Here is a 19,503-nt window from a genome sequence, read left to right as displayed (position 1 = left end):
TGTCCGAAGTAGGGAAACCATGTATGAAGTAGATGACTAGTCATCTATGTGTTGACTAGTATTGGGTCTGATCAATACTAAAGCCATAGTCACATAGTGAGAGAATTATCAGTACTTCTACGTCAGTTTTCTGGCCTAAAATGTTGCTTTTTATGCATTTTCTTTTTTCAACTGAAACCAGACCTACATCAATGGGGCACATTTACTTACCCATCACGTCGCGATCCCCGCCGTGTGTTGTCCGACAAGGATTCGGGTCTGCCGCAATTCACTAAGATCGTGCATCCAATTTCCTGCATGTGTCGCTTCCCCCGCTGAAGTCCGCCGGAGTTCACCTTCTTCTTCCCGGTGCATGTGAGTGCTGATACAAGTGAGTGCGACACAATTTGCTTTTTAAATTCCGTGCTTTGTCAGAATCAGTCTGGATTTGTGTCGCATGAAACCCGGCGCCGATGCAACATAATCCGATTGGGTGCGCCAAAAACCAGGGGCAAATCAGGGCAAAAAGGAAAAATTCAGGAAACCCGACATAATCCCATTAGGGAAATTTGAGCAATATGACGCTGGAAATTCATCTGTCCATCCCTTTGGGGTCCGGAAAATCTGATCCGGCTTTTCCTGCATTCGGAACACTATAGACTGAATTTATTTATACCCAGTGTAACAGCAAATCCTATGGACATAGTCTTAAAACTAATTTCTGTGAATTTGTTCATCTTTAAAACCTCAAATTTGCCCCCATTAGATCTAGATACATGAGAATTTATGGACCATCTAATGTGGTTTGTTTGGTTAACACTAATGTATCTCCTCACCACTTATCATCCTTCTGCCCAGCTTCATGACTTCGATGGTGCTTGGATCCATTCCATACTCCATATATTTCCATCAAGCTGTATGTTTTTTTTTTTTGGTAGTTTGTTTGTGTGTGACTACTAATTTTGGCTTCATTCCCATTTGGCAGCTCACCAAAAATGCAGTTAAACCTCGACAAGTCTATGGGAAAACGTCAGTTTCTAATTTCTGAGCTATGCCTGAGAGATCGCCAAATCTTCTGCTAATCTTATGATAACATTGTCTGCATCTGTACAAATAACAATAATATACAACATTCTTTATGGGGGGATATGTCGAGTCAAGGTTAGGGTGCTTTGCCCCTTTCATATGTCTCTGTACTTTCTTACTAAAGTCACGTTGAAAAAGCCATTGATGGCCGGCAATTGGAATTTAATTTCCGGATAGCTGTGTAACGTCTGTCTTCTATTAGAGGGGGCAGGTTGTCATGGCTGCTCGTGAATTATGGAATACATAGTCCTTTAAGATATTGAAATGCAGAATCTAAAATGTTCTGATCGAAACGGCCTTGAAGATTTCTTAATTATAGGAGCTTGAAGGGACGTCTGAATCTCATTAAAAAGACACAGCAGTGTGTATGGAGACTTATTTTTTTATGAGACTGCTAAATGTTGGCAGTGTTTTATCTTTTATGCATATTTTGGTGATATCTGCTCTGTGACGCAAGGATGATAAATAAACTTTATTTTTGGTGTTAACTTGACAAGAATGAATCTATATGTTGGTTTGTAGATTAATTACAAAATAGTCATATTTCAGGCACCAAATTAAATCCGACTCTTTTTTTGCTTCGCTACGTAACCCATCTGGTAAAATTCTGCTGTTACTCTTCCCAGAGCTCTTAGGTCCAGTTCACACCCTCATTTTGATTTGATTCCCTCCTGCAGGCTCTGTACTTCCATATAGGTGGTCCCCTACTTAAGAACACCCGACTTACAGACGACCCCTAGTTACAAAAGGACCTCTGGATATTGGTAATTTATTGTACTTTAGCCCTAGGCTACAATAATCAGCCATAACAGTTATTAAAGGTGTCTGCAATTGAGCTTTATTGTTAATCTTGGTTCTTATAACAATCCAACATTTTTCAAATCCAATTGTCACAGAGACCAAAAAATTTTTCTGGAGCTAGAATGATAAAATATACAGTTCCAACTTACATACAACTTCAACTTAAGAACAAACTTACAGAACCTATCTTGTACGTAACCCGGGGACTTGTCCTTCAGACTGTTCTGCAATCTAAAGGATGTCACCTAATTAACTGCAGATTGCACAATTATCAAATAAAAATAATCATCACACTGCATTGAACCTGAGAGCCGCGGCTCATTACACTGCACCTCTGCGTTTGGACCTCTGTTATTACTAAAATGATAATAATGGAAGTCTCGCAGATCTATTAGTGTGTCTACAGAAATCAATGGACTTTTGATGGATTTCATTAGTGACCGTTTGTACCAAGTCCATTGAGTTTCGTTATTATCGTTTTAGTAAAAAAAAAAATGTGTAAAAAAAGTTAATGAAATGAGATAGGACTTTTTGAAAAAATTTTAAAACCTCTGTATTTTAGAGAACTAGAGGGGGTTATATACCAATTTCCAGGACTAGTGGCAAAACTGGTTCCTACTGAATAGATTTGGACCCGAGTTTGGAAATCTTTTGAAAAAACCTTCAGCGAATCGGATCTTTGATTCTTTCATCTTTTAGGTTTACCTAATTAGGGCCAATAACAACCAGAATTACTGATGAATTACCATTCCCCCCTGTTCCGTGTTGTGAATTTGGCATTGCCTTAAAGGAAATCTACCACTTGGGTGGACACAATTTAAACTAAATACGCTCACTGGTCGGCGGTGTTTCCTGCGCTCTAGAACATATCTTGATTATACCTGAAACACTTGTATAATGCAAAAAAATTGTCTTTTTAAATGTGCTAATTAGTGGCAGGTGTTCGTGTGGATGTCACACAGGCGGCCCAAAGCTTTTTCAGTTCCTAATTATATGCTATCAAATCTACCTAATCCCATCCCCGTACCTGAGAACCGGTGTCATCAACCGCCTCTCGTGAAGCCTCGTGAGTGCGAGCGGCTGCTTAACGGGGACAAGCGCTCTCACTCACGAGACTTCGCATGTCACCGGCTCTCAGGCAGGGGGATGGGAGTGGGAAGATATTTTAGCACATAGTAATTTTGAAGTCCACAGGAGCCCCCATTGCTAATTACCATATTTAAAAAAAAACTATTTTTTTTGCATTAAACAGGTGTTTAAGGCATATTCTAGACCAGTAATAGTATTTCATTTAAATTATGTCTACCCGAGTGGTAGATTTCCTTTAACAATATATACATAAATATTTCATATATAGGGGCAGATTTATTTACCTGGTGCTGTCGCGATCTCGCGGTGCCTTGTCTGACAAGGATTCGGATCTTCCGTGATTCACTAAACTCGTGCGCCCGTCGCTTCTGCCCCGAGGTCCGCCGGAGTTCACCTGCTTCTTCTTGGTGCATGTAAGTGCTGATCTTGCGACACAAATCCTTTTTTAAATTCCGCAGTTTGTCTGAATCCGTCGGTTTGTCCGACAGCCTGCCCCCCCCATTTCTGTCGTGTGCAAGCCGGCTCCGATGCGCTAAAATCCGATCGCATGCGCCAAAATCCCGGGGCAATTCGTGCAAAACGGAAATCGGCGGGAAACCGGACAAAAATGCAGCGTTCGGACCCTTGGTAAATGAGCCCCACAGTTTTAACATTTATATTACACTTAATGTTGTCAATTGTAAAATGCTAAGCAAAAGAAACATAGTCATCCCTCTTAACTTTAAAAACAAAACAACAGGGAGTACAAGTCCCAAAAATTAAATAATTTATGTCCCCTCGATCAAAATTCAAATATTCAATAAGCAAATCCTGCCTGTTAAGGGATCATTCAAAACAGTGGTTCTCAACCTTTCTAATGCTGTGACCCCGCAATACAGTTCCTCATGCTGTGGTGACCCCAAACCATGCAACTTGCAGTAAAAACACAGTAAAATTGCGGCTCCGATGGCTTTAGGCGACCCCCGGTTTTGGTCGTTCGACCCCCGCTGGGGTCCCGACCCACAGGTTGAGAACCACTGATTTAAAACATACACTTTTATTTAGATACTATTAAAATTCTCAGAGCCCTATAGATGGTTTATCACTAAAACAGGCTTAGACAGGAGGTGATCCCTCTTAACTTTACATAGGGGGAAATTTTTTTTATGCAATTCAATTGCAATTGTAACATAAGAAGAGTTTTGCACAAAAAATGTGCAACTTTTTGATATTTTATGCTGAAAAGTGAGAAGGACAGAGTAGTAAAAGATGTAACTGTTGTGAATTATAACTCAAATCTATGGCAGATAAGGGCTTTTAGTTTGCATAGATTTCACTTTCTAACAGACAGAACAGGGATGCTCTTAAAACCTGTTCATAAATTGATTGCATCTATCCCCCGGGCACAGTATATCAGGACAGGAAACGTTGTCCTTTATGTAGTTTACATAATTTTGTTTCTTATACGTTGTGAACTTGGTGACCCTAGTCTGTATCAGAAGTGGGGAAAAAAACAATTGTACGTTAATTTTTAATATTCCAACAGTGGCCACCGGATGGCAGTGGGAGATCATCCCCCGCTGCTGTCATGTCACACATACATGGAGCAGGGTGTGTAAATAACCTTCTAAGAAAGAATTGGAGGCATCTAAGTGATGTTGTGCGTTAAACATAAAAGAGGAGCTCGACCGCCTGTGTGAGTGAATTAAAGACGTGTGGACAAAAAGTTATGGAGCCGGCCAGCTCACTTGGCACCTGCCAGCAATGTCCTAGGGCACGTGCCTTGCTTGGTCTGCACGAATTGTGGAACAGCAGAAAATAATCCCAGATTATGATTTGTACTACGCAGTGTAGACAAAATTTCATACAAAAGTACTGCTGAGCAATGTTAGATTGGGCCGTCTGGGGTTCATTCATTCCCTACATTTTGTGCTCCTTTAGGTATCAGGTCCTATGCACCCCTTAATTTATTTGCTTGTGTAAAAAATTCTGTCTTGTCCTTTATGTCTTGTTGCAGCGCTTTGCTTTGCCTCCCTTATGTCCGTTTCACTAAATAGGAAGACCCTTACATGAAGGACTGTAATGTGCATTTGTTTTTAATAGTCAGGGGTCGTTGTTGTACAAATTGGATCTAAATTATGTATTTAACAGATTTTTTAAAAATACAAAATGCAATAAAGTACACTTATTCTCTATACATAAGATCTGCAGGGTCCACAAGAACTGTAGAACTCCATGTGAATGGAGTGGATGGAGGACATATTCCTCTCTATGGGATTGCCGATCCATTCGTGGGGGTTCCAACGTTCAGACCCACAGTAAATTATTCCCTATCCTATATCATTTATGGGACAATCGCTTTCATTTGTGAATTGACCCTAGAAATGCTCTGTCATCTCTACTGCTCCATGTCCATGGGGCCTGTGGTAACACATTTAGGCCGGCCATCTTTTTATATGTTCTAAAGATCTTCTTGCATGACAGCGCAGACCATCCTGAACGCCTTTGTAATCCATGGTTATTGTAAATTACAGGTTCCAGCCGCATGTAGTGAAGAACGGCTTTAAGGTTCAAACGAGCAACCAAGAAGGAAAGGCGAGGAGCGCTGAACCCGTAATTAACCAAATCATTGATAAATTGAATCACGTCAATCAGGTAGGTAAAATATTCACAAACACTACAGACAATACACACAAAGCAGGTAACTGAACCATAACTATCAATACAGTGTCAAGATAACCGGCTATAAAACATAGACTACAAAATTTGCTAAATTGTGCAAAATTGGAAGATTTGGTAGGTGGTAGAAGGAGAATATTCGTAACTTCATTCTTTTTGTCCTATGAGTCCAGTGAATTTTCTGTAATCACCGTTCCTGGTATTAAAGCAGAGAGGAAACGTACCATCACGGATCTCCCTAATAAGATAGATCTGGCGGCAGGTTCCTGTATTCATAAGCAGCCCAATGCTCTTTTTATTAAAACTTTTAGTGCCCCAGATACAGTATATATATAAAAAGTCAATTTAATATATATGCAAATTTTCTTTGGAGGCTACTGGCTACGCCACGCCCCAGTAGCCCCTTTCGATTCCTCCTAAAGACAGTCTTCGCAACCTCGTCTCTGATCCCGAGCTTATGCACATGCTTTGGAGACAGCGCACGTTGCTGAAGCCTGCGTGTAGGAGGTATTGAAAGAGGCTACTGGGGTGGGGGAGTAGCTGTAGCTCCCCCTTTAAAGTGCGGCTACTCCACACCCTAGTAACTGCCAAAGAAAATTTGCATATTTATATAATAAACTTTTGGTATTTCTGGGCTGCATATAAATACAGGAACCTGCCACGGGATCTATTAGGTTTGCTTTAATTTTTGAGACTTCTCATGGCTCATGTGCAACTTTTTTTTTTTTCACCTAAATCAGCCCATTTTCAAAGTTTACCATTGTGTAGTTTTCTGAGTCATCACCTCAATCCAGATGTGAAAGTTTTGAAAATAAGTCGCAAATTCCGGCGCAAATCTACAGCTGCCCCTGACCAGGCGTAGAAATTAGCTTGTGATTGTGACTTTTTTAAACTTTTGTTTACTAAAGACCAAATTCACTAAAGTCCAAACACCACATATATCAATACGGAAAAACAGCTAAGGTTGTCTAACCATGGACAAAGCCGAGGAAAAGTCCCAAAATACAGACTTATGACACATGTTTCCCATAGTCGCTCTCCGGGCTGCCATGCTGAATTCTTTATAAACAACATTTTCCAACATTTATTTTTTAGTATTTATATTGGGTTTTCCATGACTCAAATATTGATGAGAATCGTGGGAGATTCATATGAGACTGTGGGAGTTGGAATCCTGCATCTCCACATCAATCAGATGTCACTAATAACAGCGCTGTACATTCTATAGTGGCAATGCTTGGTATTGCAGCTCAACTCCATTCTAATTAGCCTAATACAGATGACTAATCCTGATAGATCAGTAAAGGGGCAGCAAGTTATTCTCCTTTGCCTACTTAGAACACATGCACACTCAGACATGCATGCATGTGTATAAGGGTGTGTAAAAGAAATACCAATCCGAGGTGTATGGCCACTTTAAGGGTGCGGTCACATGTGGCGCTTGCCTTGCATTCAGAAGTGGAACGAAAGTGCCATATGTAATTGCACTCTCAGGATGGTCATATACAATAAGGACCCCATACACAACAGTATATTGATGTAAGCTGATCATATATTGGGGTCCTCTCAATTTTATCCAAGTGGAAAAGTTTCCCAAAAAGTTTTACTAAATCGGTCAGAATTCTGCAAGTAAATGCCTCCTGTGTGTGGCCAAGCTTGGACAAAAATAGTCGGTGAAAATTGTTATCCAACTGCTGTATGTGCAAGAAATTAGAATCATTCCTGGTTAGTTATTATCGTCATGAATGTTTCATTAAGTAAATGATTATTTTCTCCAGGATTATTCCTGGTAGATCTCCTGGTAACGCTTGTTCTCAGAGATGACTGGCGTCTTATATACGTGCGGGAGGAGAAGAACATGATAATTGACTGTGACAGGTCCACTTTAATCAGGAAAGGTCAGGAATGTTCCTTGGCAGCTGACCACATTGTTCTACAGGAAGGGGGGAACGCGGCCTGCTTGTTTCGGGAAAGTGTGATCACTGCTGTGTGATTATTATAACACATACAACAAGACAATTATATAGGAATATATATGATGTTATGTTACAGCTTGTGCACCTGCATGTCCATCACAAGACCATGGACAGATTTCTATCCACTGAAAGTAACCAATGAAGCTTCCTATAGAACGAGAGCAAGCAGAGATCTTGAATATGCTGAAGAATTAATACAGAAAGTATATTGGAAAATTGTAGAACTTTTCATTATACAAACAATATCAATTATTTACTGACAGTGGACAACCCCTTTAAATACGTTAACTTTGATGTCCAATTTCTGTTTCTATTTCTTAAACAGGATAATTGTATTTACGTAGAAGACGTAGAATATGTGGTCAGCTCGCCTTATAGTTGAAATAGTCTGTTTTAGCCACCTAAGGCCCTTTCCACACTCGCGAGTGTGAAGCGATGAACTTGCATCGCACTCGCAATGCATGCTGCCCGGAACGCTACAAACTGGAACTGAACTGATATGCTGAGTTCAGTTCTGGTTTGCAGCGTTCGGGCCGTGCGATCTGAGCAGCACACGTTGCGAGTATGGAAGGGGCCCAAGAATTCCTTCAAACCGATACACAGAGGAAGGGAGAGGGAGGAAGGAAAAACTGTATCAGCCATTGGTGTAACTATGAATCTAAAAAAAGTTGAATCCTCCAGCACTAAAAAATAGGGTAAAAATAGTTCCTTTATTTAATCCATATTGTTAAAAAACATGAAGTCCAACTTCAAAATAAAAAGTAGGCTGACCTACACGTTTCAGGCATTCTCACACAGCCCTTACTCCTGGTCTATTCATAGCTACTAAGCTAGCTAATGTAGTATGAGGAGAGTTCACAGGGTCAGCCCTCATCATGCAAGAATGGTTTTTGCGGCATACTGCAGAAAACACCCAGCACTGATACCCGAGTTTGGTGATAGCACCGATTGCGGGTGTGAACCCCATCTTAGTTGAGATCATCACTCCCCTTGATTTCATCGGGGTGTGGCGATCGGTTACCATAACAGCCTTGGGTCTGATTGTAATAAATCCTGTGTAAAAACATCACATACTGTAATACAGTAGTAGTAGTAGTACCCTGGAGGGTCTAAAAAAATAGTAAAAAAAAATGAACAGAAATTCTTAACTAAAAATTCCCTAGAACTGATATAAAACTAAAAAAAAGAAAAATCAAACATGTCCCAAAATGCCCGGTCAAAATATAAAAATGGTTATTCCCGGCAGTGAACCCCATAACGGAAAATAGCGCCCAAATGTACGTGAATTTACATCACATTAAAAATTTTACAAAAAGTGGTATGTTGAGATGTGGGTTCTTCTGGCCGTTTAAAAAAGGTCTTCACTCAGGCCACATTCACACGTTGCATCTTGGACGCAATACAACAGCTGAGATGAGGTGATTTGCCCAATTACATTACTGTTAACATTTCCGTTTAAAAAACGCATCATAAACATGATGTTAACAAATGCATTAACACATGACATTTGTTAACAAATGTGTTAACAAATGTAAGCACTAATGTAACTAGGCAAATCACCTCACCTCACTGTTTCAATAGGCAATGAAAACGCAACCAAAACTCAATGTGTGAATCCACCCTCAGGGCGCGTTCACACATTGCGTTTTGACCTGCATTTTCAATGCGTTTGAAACGCATATACAACAGCTGAGATGAGGTGATTTGCCTAATTATATCACTGTTAACATTTCCGTTTACAAAACGCATCGTAAACGCGATGTTAATGCATGCGTTAACAGCGCGTTAACACATGCGTTTTGTTAACACATGCGTTAACATTGCATTTACAAACGTAAACGGTAATGTAATTAGGCAAATCACCCCTCCTCAGCTGTTGTATATGCGTTTCAAACGCAATGAAAACGCGACCAAAACGCAACGTGTGAACGCGCCCTCAGGCTTCAGGTCAAAAGGAGGCTCGTATTTATTTGACATAGCAAAAACAAAAATGCAGATAATCCAGGGATCAGGTTTGCAGCTACCTTGGAACAAGCAGCTCCCCTGTGGTCAGATCAGACACTCTGACCTATAGCCCATCTATGTACACACAGATTAAATGCCCAACTCCTAGGGGGACATTAATCATAATATGTTAGTTTGTTAATTTGGCGCATTTATGTGCCATTTTCTGGCGCACGGCCAAGTTCGGCACTTAGTGGTTCTGAGTCCCTGAGCCTTATCCGCCATAGTGAGCGGCTGCTATACAGATGTTTGCACGGCATCTATCACTAATTTGCGCCTAAAAAGACGCAAAAAAGGTTTTCATTTGCCAAATGAAGAATAACCTCTATGCAACATGGAAAATACTTCAAAGCAGTTTTAAAATGTAAAATTTCTCCAGTAACGACTTGTCTATCATTGTCTATAGGATCATCTCTGGGAGTGATTATTGTCTTATTGTACAGATCTGAGAATATTATCAGACTCCATTTACTGTACATTATATAAAACTCAAAAACTCATTTGAGCAAGAATTTTTTTTTTTTTTTAATATCTGTTTGCCAAAAAAAGGACAAACCAGGCGCAAAAATATCCGAACCTGAGACCCACTGTGATTAATGCCCCCCCTAGAGTCTTAAAGGCATACACCTTTGGGTTGCACCTTCTGTAACAAATCTCACACATAGGATACATTTTACTCATAAATAATGCATATAGCATCACAATACAGTCTGTAAGCTCCTCTTTAATTTAAAAGGGAGACAATCTACTCAAATAACCAAATCATAAGAAATGTCTGCAGCTCTGCATCACCTGGCAGTAATCCGGTGCAGCTTTATAACCCCAGCTCACCCTCTGCTCAGGTTTTGCACCCCTGGTAAGGTGCAGGTGATGCTGAGTGGTGAACACTAAACTAGTTTGTCAAATAATAGTGGACAGAGACCAAGGTTTGCTGGCATCAGGAGAAGAGCAGAGAAAGATACAAGCACCAGACAGACAAATAGTTCTATGCACCCCTGAACATGATCAAAACGTCACACAGTCCTTAAAATGGTAGCAATGAAAATTTCAGCTTATCTTGCAAAAAACGACACCTCACACAGCTCCGTACACCAAAGTATGAAAAAGATATTACCGTCAGAAGATGGCGAAATGAAATTTTTTTTTTCATACACATTGGGGGACATTTACTTAAAGTGTCGGTGTCTGCATTGGCTTTGTTACCGACCTGCTCTCGGAAAGAAGACACACATTTAATTATTGTAGAGCTGTGCAGAGACGTTTCTGGCGCCGAGACCATTTTCTGTCCCCGAGACCATTTTCTGTCCCTGGGACCAAAATCTGTCCCGAGCACCAGAAATATGTCCAACAGTCCCTTCTAGACCAGTTTTCTTTTGGTCTACTTTCCGCCAGTTTACAAGGGCTGCGACACATATTAATTCTGTCTGAGTTTACACTCCGCCAAAGCCACGCCCCTTTTCGGAGAAGAGTCGGAGCAGACAGAAAAAGTCATTTTTTCTGTCCCCGACAGCTAATAAATAGGTAGGAGAGCAGAACATGTGGTGAGAGCGCCACAAAACTGGCGGAAACACCATAGTAAATGTCCCCCATTGTTTTTTAATTTTTGAAAATGTATTAAAACACAATAAAACCTGTGTACGTTTGGTATCTCTGTGAACGTACCGAACCAAAAAAATCATTTGGACCGCACTGTGAAAGTAAAAAAAAAACTGAGCCCACAAGAAAATGACGAAAAAGAATTTTTTCCGCCAATTTCACCACATTTTGAATTTTTTTATAGCTTCCCAGTACATGCCATGGAATAATAATCACAATCGCTGACAAGTAAAATTTGTTCCGCAGAAAATAAGCCCTCACCCAGCTCTGTGCACGGAAAAATGAAAGTTATAGATTTTTGAAGGCGGTAAGCAAATAATGAATGAAAAAAACGCTGCGATGCGAAGAGGTGAGGGTGATGCCAAACATGGCATTTTTGGTCCGTTTTTAGTCCGTTTTTCCCAATTATCTTAATGGATAAACAGGTTGTAAGCAGCCAAAAGCATGGTAAACTGCTGAAAACGGATGTTTAAAAACGGACCAAAAATGCCATGTGTGACATCACCCTTAAGGGGACTTTATATTTCGCTTTTTCACTGTTTGCTTTAAATGACACCTCTCCTTTATCCTTTGGTATAATCACAGAGATACCAACCTTATGGGCGCGTTCACACGTTGCGTTTTGGTTGCGTTTTCATTGCGCTTGAAACGCATTACAACAGCTGATGAGAGGTGATTTACCTAATTTTTGTCTATGTATGTTAATGTAAAGTTAACGCATGCGTTATTGTAAACGTAAATGTTAACAGTAATGTAATTAGACAAATCACTTCTCCTCAGCTGTTGCAATGCGTTTCAAACGTAATGAAAACGCAGTCCAAAACGCAACGTGTGAGCCCGCCCTCAATATTTGCGTCTCTGTCCGGCACAGGTGTCATCTGTGCGCTGTCTGTGTTTGCCGATCAGCTGCTAGGTAACACAATCATGTGACACTCAAATTGGTCGGGTCAAGCTACTGATTTTTTGTCAGCCTCCTTTTTTTAGCGGGTGACTCGTGGACCGTTTTTTCAGCCATGTCTCAAAATCAAGTAAAATACTGTTTACACGTGGGATTGCAAAAACAGACAAGACACTCATGGATCTCAATCATAGAAAAAAAACATTTCTGTGCAAAAGCCAACCACATGTCACCTAATTTAGGAATATCTACAAGTATTTTTTTAGTTAAAGTAAATACAAGAATTATCTCTTTAGACATTGACTGAGGCTATATTCACTGTAATACAGCAGGCATACATCTGTGCCAGAGTATATGGTGCACGTCGCTATATTACAGGGAAAAATTGGACATGTCCTATCTTTCTCACAGCTACCCATTGCTGTATATACATCCCACATATGTTCGTGTGAATGTAGCCTTATTGGGCCTTATGCACACGACCTTATAAAAACGGCTGTATATACGGCCGGAATAGAGCCCCATGCATTCCAATGGGCAATACGGGCATCCATGTACATGGCTGTATTGTCCACCGTACCGTGCTGTGAGCTGTATAAAATTATAGAGCAGTGATGGCGAACCTTTTGGAGACCATGTGCCCTAACTACAACCAAAATCCACTTATTTACCGTGAAGAGCCAACATGGCATTTTAAGCAGTAACTTATCTCTACCTGTTCTTCAACATCTTTCAATCGTATCGGCTGCCTGAGACCACCAATACAGTTGAAAGAAGTAGGGAAAATTCAGTCTCTTGTTGTAGCTTCTCTCCAGGGTCTCTCTGCAGAGAAAGAATGGTGGGTCCAGCAGGACCTCCAAAGATAATGCAGCTCTGTAAACACCTTCTCACTTTTCCAGCAGTTCCAAAGAAGTGTCGCTTAAGTTGCCTAGGACTGCAGGAAGATTTGGTCCTATTTAGTGAACTCTGTCCTGGGACGATTGTCTGAGTGCCCACAGAAATCGCTCTGAGTGCCACCTCTGGCACCCGTGCCATAGGTTTGTCACCACTGATATAGAGCATCTCCTATATTTCATTCTGTACGGCCCTTTGAAGTCAATGCATAAAATACGGCCTAAATACGTGCTGCATACGGCTGTGTACCGTATGCTGCCATATATACGTGCAGTATCCAGAACCCGTGGGGGGCGCATTCTGTCAGTCAGCCATCCATCAATATGGTACAATACGTTGCCAAACTGTTGCAATACGTCCCGTATTTACAGCCAGAATTCAGCTGTGTATACAGAACAGAAAAGACCGGGTTGTCTGTAAATCGGGTGTCCTTAAGTAGGGGACCGCCTGTACTCATAATGCACACACTGCTTGGGGGCCTGGAGGTCTGAAGGGCCAAAAGTAACCGGTTCTTTCTGAATCATTTTTTTTTTTAAATGGAATGGAGGAAACAAGGAAAAGCTACAGTCCCAAATCCTCTCCATGTGCTTTAAACTGTATCAGTATCCACAGGATGCCCACACAGTTAAAGCTACATCAGAGCATAGTACAAGGGATTTATTTTTACTCTAGGATTTCTGAAAAAAGTTATTTTTTTGATTACTACAAAATGTACAAGCCACCTATTAAAATGAAAATCCCATACTGGCGGTAGCTTTTGCCGATTGACAAATGGTACCTGTCCACCTATCAGGAGAGGTTTAGGTTTATTCATATTAACCCCGAAGGTTTGTGCTTTGTAATCTGCAGTCGCCAACCATCTTAACATATGCAAACACTGACAGCATGACGACTCTTATGAGACACATATTATAAAATGCACAGTTTATTTTAAAGTTGGTTAAGAAAATGAGATTATTTGCTTTAAGTCGTGCCAATGTAATCGGATGACTACAGGCCGGTATGACTGAGGGTCGGATCACGCATATCTGGGCTCGCAGAAAAACAATTACTTTGAAAGTAAAACTACAAACATTTCCTTCCTGTGAAACAGTAATAAATAGCTGGAGCAATTAAACTATTAAAACCACATGCCGCCGCAGCCATCCCTGCAGTTACCATTATTTCCTTTTGTGGCTCGGTACACTTAATGGTATTTTTGTAAATGATGTGTATTAGCAGGTATCTGGCAAATCTCATCTGTTCTATAAGCTGGGATTCTAGATCTGGTATTTAAGGCTTAACCTGCATTGTCCTCTTATGAATTACAGGTCACCTATTGGTTGTTGTTAACATGCTGCTCTCACGCGCTTATAGAATGAATAATGACAGAGTATATCTAACCCTATTCTGTGAGACGCTATGATATGTGCAAAATAGCTCTCCTACAGAAATATAGAAATTGCCTAAGGAACTTTGCATTCTGTACTTTTATATCTTAAAGGGAACTTGTCGCCACCAATCAGCTTAAAGGAAACCTACCACTTGGGATAGGGCTTCTAAGCAGCACATGCCGTGCACCAGCTCAGGGTGAGCTGGTGCCGGCCCTTATCTTTGTTATGTTTTTAAACGTTTTTAAAGAGTTTTAAACACTTTATTAATCTTTATATCTGAACTAGCTTCCCCGCACCGAGGTCCGTGGTCGGCGCACCATGCGGGCGACCGTGTGTGCGCCTGAATAGGAAGTAGTTGCGCGCATAGTAGAGTGCTGAGCGCATCCGAAGTGGTAGGTTTCCTTTAAAAAAATGCAGTCAGTACTTTAAAGGACAATCTACAGTCATCTCAATTCTTCTAATCTTGTTAATCTGGGTTGCTGCTGTGTGATAAAAAACAACTTTTATTCTTCTTGTTGTCTTTCATTTATCCAGTCAAGGAGGCGTGAGAGCTTTCCGATCCAGTCTGCCCTCCTCCTCACAGCTGATCTGGATTGGACACACGCCCCTCCCCAGCTTTATATTATTACACTCTAGTTTCAAACTGCCCCGAATGTGCAGTACGCATGCACGTTCACGGCCGTACCTACAGGTGCATTATGCATGCGCCAGTGCAGGGCAGCTAGCTCTCACGAGCGCCAAGCACACTACTAACATGTGCGCGGTGTAGCTGTAGGACCGTCTGCGGACGCACATGCAGGCGCCAAACTAACAGGCTGCTGGTCATTCAGGGAAGTTTGAAAGTGGAGTATAGTAACATAAAGCTGGAGGCATTGTGGAGGGGCATGGATCTGAGCTGGATCAGTGGCGAGGAGGTGGGCAGAGCTTGACTGGATCAGAAAGCCTCCTTGACTAGATAAATGAAAGACGACAAGAAGAATAAAAGTTATTTTTATCACGCAGCAGAAACACAGATTAACAGGATTAAAGGGAAACTCTGTCCTTGACAAATGACATATTTTTATTTCAGTTTCTGTTTCACTACGTATTCACTTTCCATGCTTTTAATAGGATTATTCAGGGTGTGTTGCCCCTCATGGGATGGACCTTTGGAGTTCTGCAGGGGTGTGGCTATCAGATTTGTTTTCTCTTTGTAAAACCTCTTCCCAGAGGTGTAACTTGATGCTGCTGGATCTCAATGCTAAATCTTTACCAGACCTGCCTTCTACCTGTTATATGTTTTGTTCTAGAAATAGATCTAGGTCTAGATGTTCAAGGAAGCAATGAGCCCTCCTTGGTTCTGATGTGACTGTACTCCCTACACCTCTTCAGTTTACATCAATGTCTTCTTCCCTTGTTTGGGAGTCAAATCTTTCAAACAATGATTTCTGGTAGACCTCAATAAGCTGACGAACAAGAAAATGCTACTTTGTCAGATGATTGTATCTATTATGCAGCATAAAAGATGAAAAGTTATCAAAGACTTTGGATTGGTCTTTGTAATAGGTGGGTGTAAGCAAGCGGCAATTCACGTGCCTCTTATTCTTGGCCTGTGTAAGAACTTTACAGTAGATCTCGATTCTTGAAGTACCCTGACAAGGGATGAAGCGGACAGAAGCGTGGTCAATGTGTAGTGCATGGACCTGAATTGAAAACGTGAGACTGGAATAGGGTCCTCTTTAAAGTCCACCTATTATGTTGAGGGACATTTTTACGAAGCCAACATTTGGCTAAATCTTCTGTCTCTATTTCAAATATATATTAAAACACTGTTTTCCTATTCAGTGACATTTTCCACTGTGAAGTCCCCATTGTCCTTAGAAGGGGTTATAACAATTAGATGTATTGTATTCTGGTAGCATCATTTCTCTTCCCACTGTAATTTAGAAGCAACAAAAACCAACAAATAAACAAATCAGACTTTGCGAATAAACAGTGGGTTAATGGAAACAACCCGTGTCCTTCACATTAACCATCATCCTTTGAATGAGGCATAAAGCCTGGGGATTAAGATAGTCATCAGAAAACCAGATGTAGGTGCAGGAAGAGTCAATGATTAAACACTCCTCTACGGGAACTGGTTATTTCCGTATATAAACCATATACTGTCTACAGGGCCACTTGGCTCATTTAACATTTCTATTGTTGTTAGTAAAAATCTACTAATCATTAAAAAGGGCAGTAAGTACAATTGATTTGAAATGACCCACAGGAAAGGATTCATTTTTCTTGTTCAGGTTGCCTTTGTAGGCCACCTTGTCAGGCATACAGAATCTTGAAGGCCATGGTTGTTCCATTGGAGATTCTGGATAAGGAATATGGATAAGGATAATATAAAATTGCTGGCTAAATTTGGGAGTTTGCCTAGTTAGTGGCTCCTCGACCTTTTATCTCCATATTCCAAATATCGAATTGCATGAAGTTTTGCATTGAAGGATATCTACTACCAGCATGAAGGATTGTAGCCAAGCATACTGTTGTGTGTCCCCTGTACCAGGATCCACTCTTCTTTTAGCTTCTTATGCCCTTGTTTTTAAGAAAAAAGGCTTTAAAAATTATGCAAATGAACCTGAGGAGCTCCAGGCTCTATTAACACCTAATTTGCATAATTTAAAAGCCTTTGTTTGTAAAAACCAGGGCATAAGAACCTAAAAGAAAAATGAATCTTGCCAGAGGAGGCACATGCCAGTATGTAACTGTGCTTGGATTTACCATCCTTGAGCCTAGTAGTAGATGTCCTTTAAGTCTATGCGGTGGGGCTTCTACTAACAAATCTGTGTAATGTATTGAGGGAAGGGGAACCACACTATCATACAAGGCTGTATGTCTTACTATGAATTCATAGGGGCACATTTACTAAGGTCCTTGCGCCAGTTTTCTGTTGGACTGTGCACATTTTTTCTAGCGCTTGCTCAGGTATTTAAGAAGTGTCTGCACCCCACATGTGACCCTTTTGTGTTGTGGTTACACTATTCTTTATGTGACACAAATTTTTGCACTGAAGGGGGTGGTCCGGTGCACCGTGGGGCGACGAGACAGATTTAACATGCAATGTCCGACAGAATTATGTCGGTGCACCCTGTTGGAGCAGTGTAGGGGGCGCCAGATTCATGAAGAACAAGTGCCTAAAAATCCTGAACCTGGCGCCCTCTGCACACTACACAGGTGAACTGCACATAGTACACACTGCACTGTTCTTAGTTTATGTGCCCCAATGTATTCTGAATTGAGGCTCCGTACACATCAGAGATTGTGTTCTTTTTTGCCAAATTTCTCCGATTTTTCTAGTCGCGGTGTTGAAAGAACTGCCTGGATCACATGGATTCTGTATTGTTTCTGAGCGTCTTTGAAGTGGCAGCAGCTGGTGGCTAGGTGGCACTGTTGCCCTGATGTCTATGTTTGCAGACTTTAAATCTGGCTGTGTCTTATAACCTGTTATGTAGAGCGACTTAAGGGAGGATTTTGTGGTTAATAGCCAAGAATTTCCTTTGAAAGCAGGTGAAAAAACAGCTTACATTCCAGCATTTTTTCATAAGCTACTGGAAATGATTTTCTAGTCTCAAAGCTCTGGGTATTTTATTGCCTATTAATCAGCACATATTCATTGTTGAGGCTCGGCTATGAAAGGCAGCACAGATAAAACCCACTATCCTGAATATTAACTGGTAGCATTATGTCACCGCATTGTACTCTGACAAATCTGCTGGAATTAAAACAGCCTCTATCCCATGCAAACAGGAGGATGGTGCTCAAAACCCGATTATTTTTACAAGTCGTATTTTTTAAGAAGTTCTAACTACGCCAACCGCAATTGATTTAATTAGTTTGGGCTCAGTCATTGCCTTTAACAACTCACATGTGTTCAGCACATTAGCAGTTGCTTGTTCAGTTTGCAGATAGACTGATCTTTAGTGAGAGATGCTAATATATTGTAAATAACATAGTATTTTTCCACAATATGCAGAAGATTGTTTATGGATATCATCATCTTCAATATTTCATATGGTAAGCAGGTCAAATAAAGTTTTCTCACAAATATATGTCTGTTTCATTCCTGCATTTATTCCTTAGTTAGTGTGCCGAAATTGGTTTTCCATTTCATAATCACAGATGATAAATAGGAGAAGCTGATAAAGTTTCTAATGACATTACTCCTTACAGACCTTGGGTAATTATATCTTCTTACAGAGCTGAATTATCAAGTGAAATAGTCTCTAGGTATGTACAGGAGTTCATCATTAGCCTCCTCTCCTTACCTATGTGCTGTGCACAGACTTGAGAAAAGGTTTTCGGATACACTGCTCGCTGTAGGAAAAGAAAGGAGCAAAATATTGGAAGTGAAGCGCTTTCTCTCTAATAGTGTACATTGGAAAGTTTACTGTTATCCCCTGCACTATTCATTTCAGAAAATTGTATGTATTATATAGCTTTTATAATTACCATATTTATTCTAGCCCCACTAAGACATATTAGTTATTTTTTTAGCCAGACGCACTTATTTCAATGAGAGCATCAGGGCATTGAATGTGGGACCTCCCCAATCTCCAAAAACGTTTTTTTCTTGATACCCACTTCTTCTTATCATACATCCAGTGCTTGGCATGGTTGAGCTTACCCCTGGTTGTACAACCTAAGGCTACATTCACACTGCCGTTGCTTGCCGTACCGTAGCATGGCAGGCACCCCCGCCCCTCTCCATAGCCTAACATAGAGCCCAGCACTGTATTCCGTCGAAAGATATGTCCTATATTTCTACGAGCTATGGAACGGTATGGTGCCACACAGCGCCGTAAGGCCATTGCGATGTATGGGGGACCATATGTCGGCCATATATAAATCCGTCCCTCATACGTTTGTGTGAATGTATCCTTACATTTCAATTCCTCTTGCCCATGTTACCTGCACCATCGTTGCCTTTTTAACCGGGATACACCTAAACAACTACAGTATTAATGGTCTATTCTTCCCCGGTTCTAGGAATTCTATGACTGAGGAATAACGGTGCAAATGGCAGATTTAAAGGAGCTTGTTGTTATTATTTAAGAGCTATTTATTAACCCGAGAATCCCATGTGGTTAATGTTGCATGCACTCTGGAAAATATTTAATAA

General features: G+C 40.7%; 2 protein-coding genes across 3 annotated transcripts in view; both read left to right on the top strand.

Annotated features, from left to right (window-relative positions):
* Positions 1 to 19,503, top strand: part of LOC140077158 (P2R1A-PPP2R2A-interacting phosphatase regulator 1-like) — a 981,687-nt gene that overhangs the window by 417,606 nt on the left and 544,578 nt on the right. The window lies entirely within an intron of this gene.
* Positions 1 to 19,503, top strand: part of GPC3 (glypican 3) — a 296,911-nt gene that overhangs the window by 159,958 nt on the left and 117,450 nt on the right. For both annotated transcript variants that reach the window (XM_072123247.1, XM_072123246.1), the window contains exon 6: positions 5,469 to 5,589. In XM_072123247.1, coding sequence (XP_071979348.1) covers positions 5,469 to 5,589 — 121 coding nt within the window. The remainder of the gene's footprint in view (positions 1 to 5,468; positions 5,590 to 19,503) is intronic.

This window comes from Engystomops pustulosus, chromosome 9 (genome assembly GCF_040894005.1).
Source record: "Engystomops pustulosus chromosome 9, aEngPut4.maternal, whole genome shotgun sequence".
NCBI lineage: Eukaryota > Metazoa > Chordata > Amphibia > Anura > Leptodactylidae > Engystomops > Engystomops pustulosus.
This window is presented reverse-complemented; position numbering and strand designations above follow the sequence as displayed.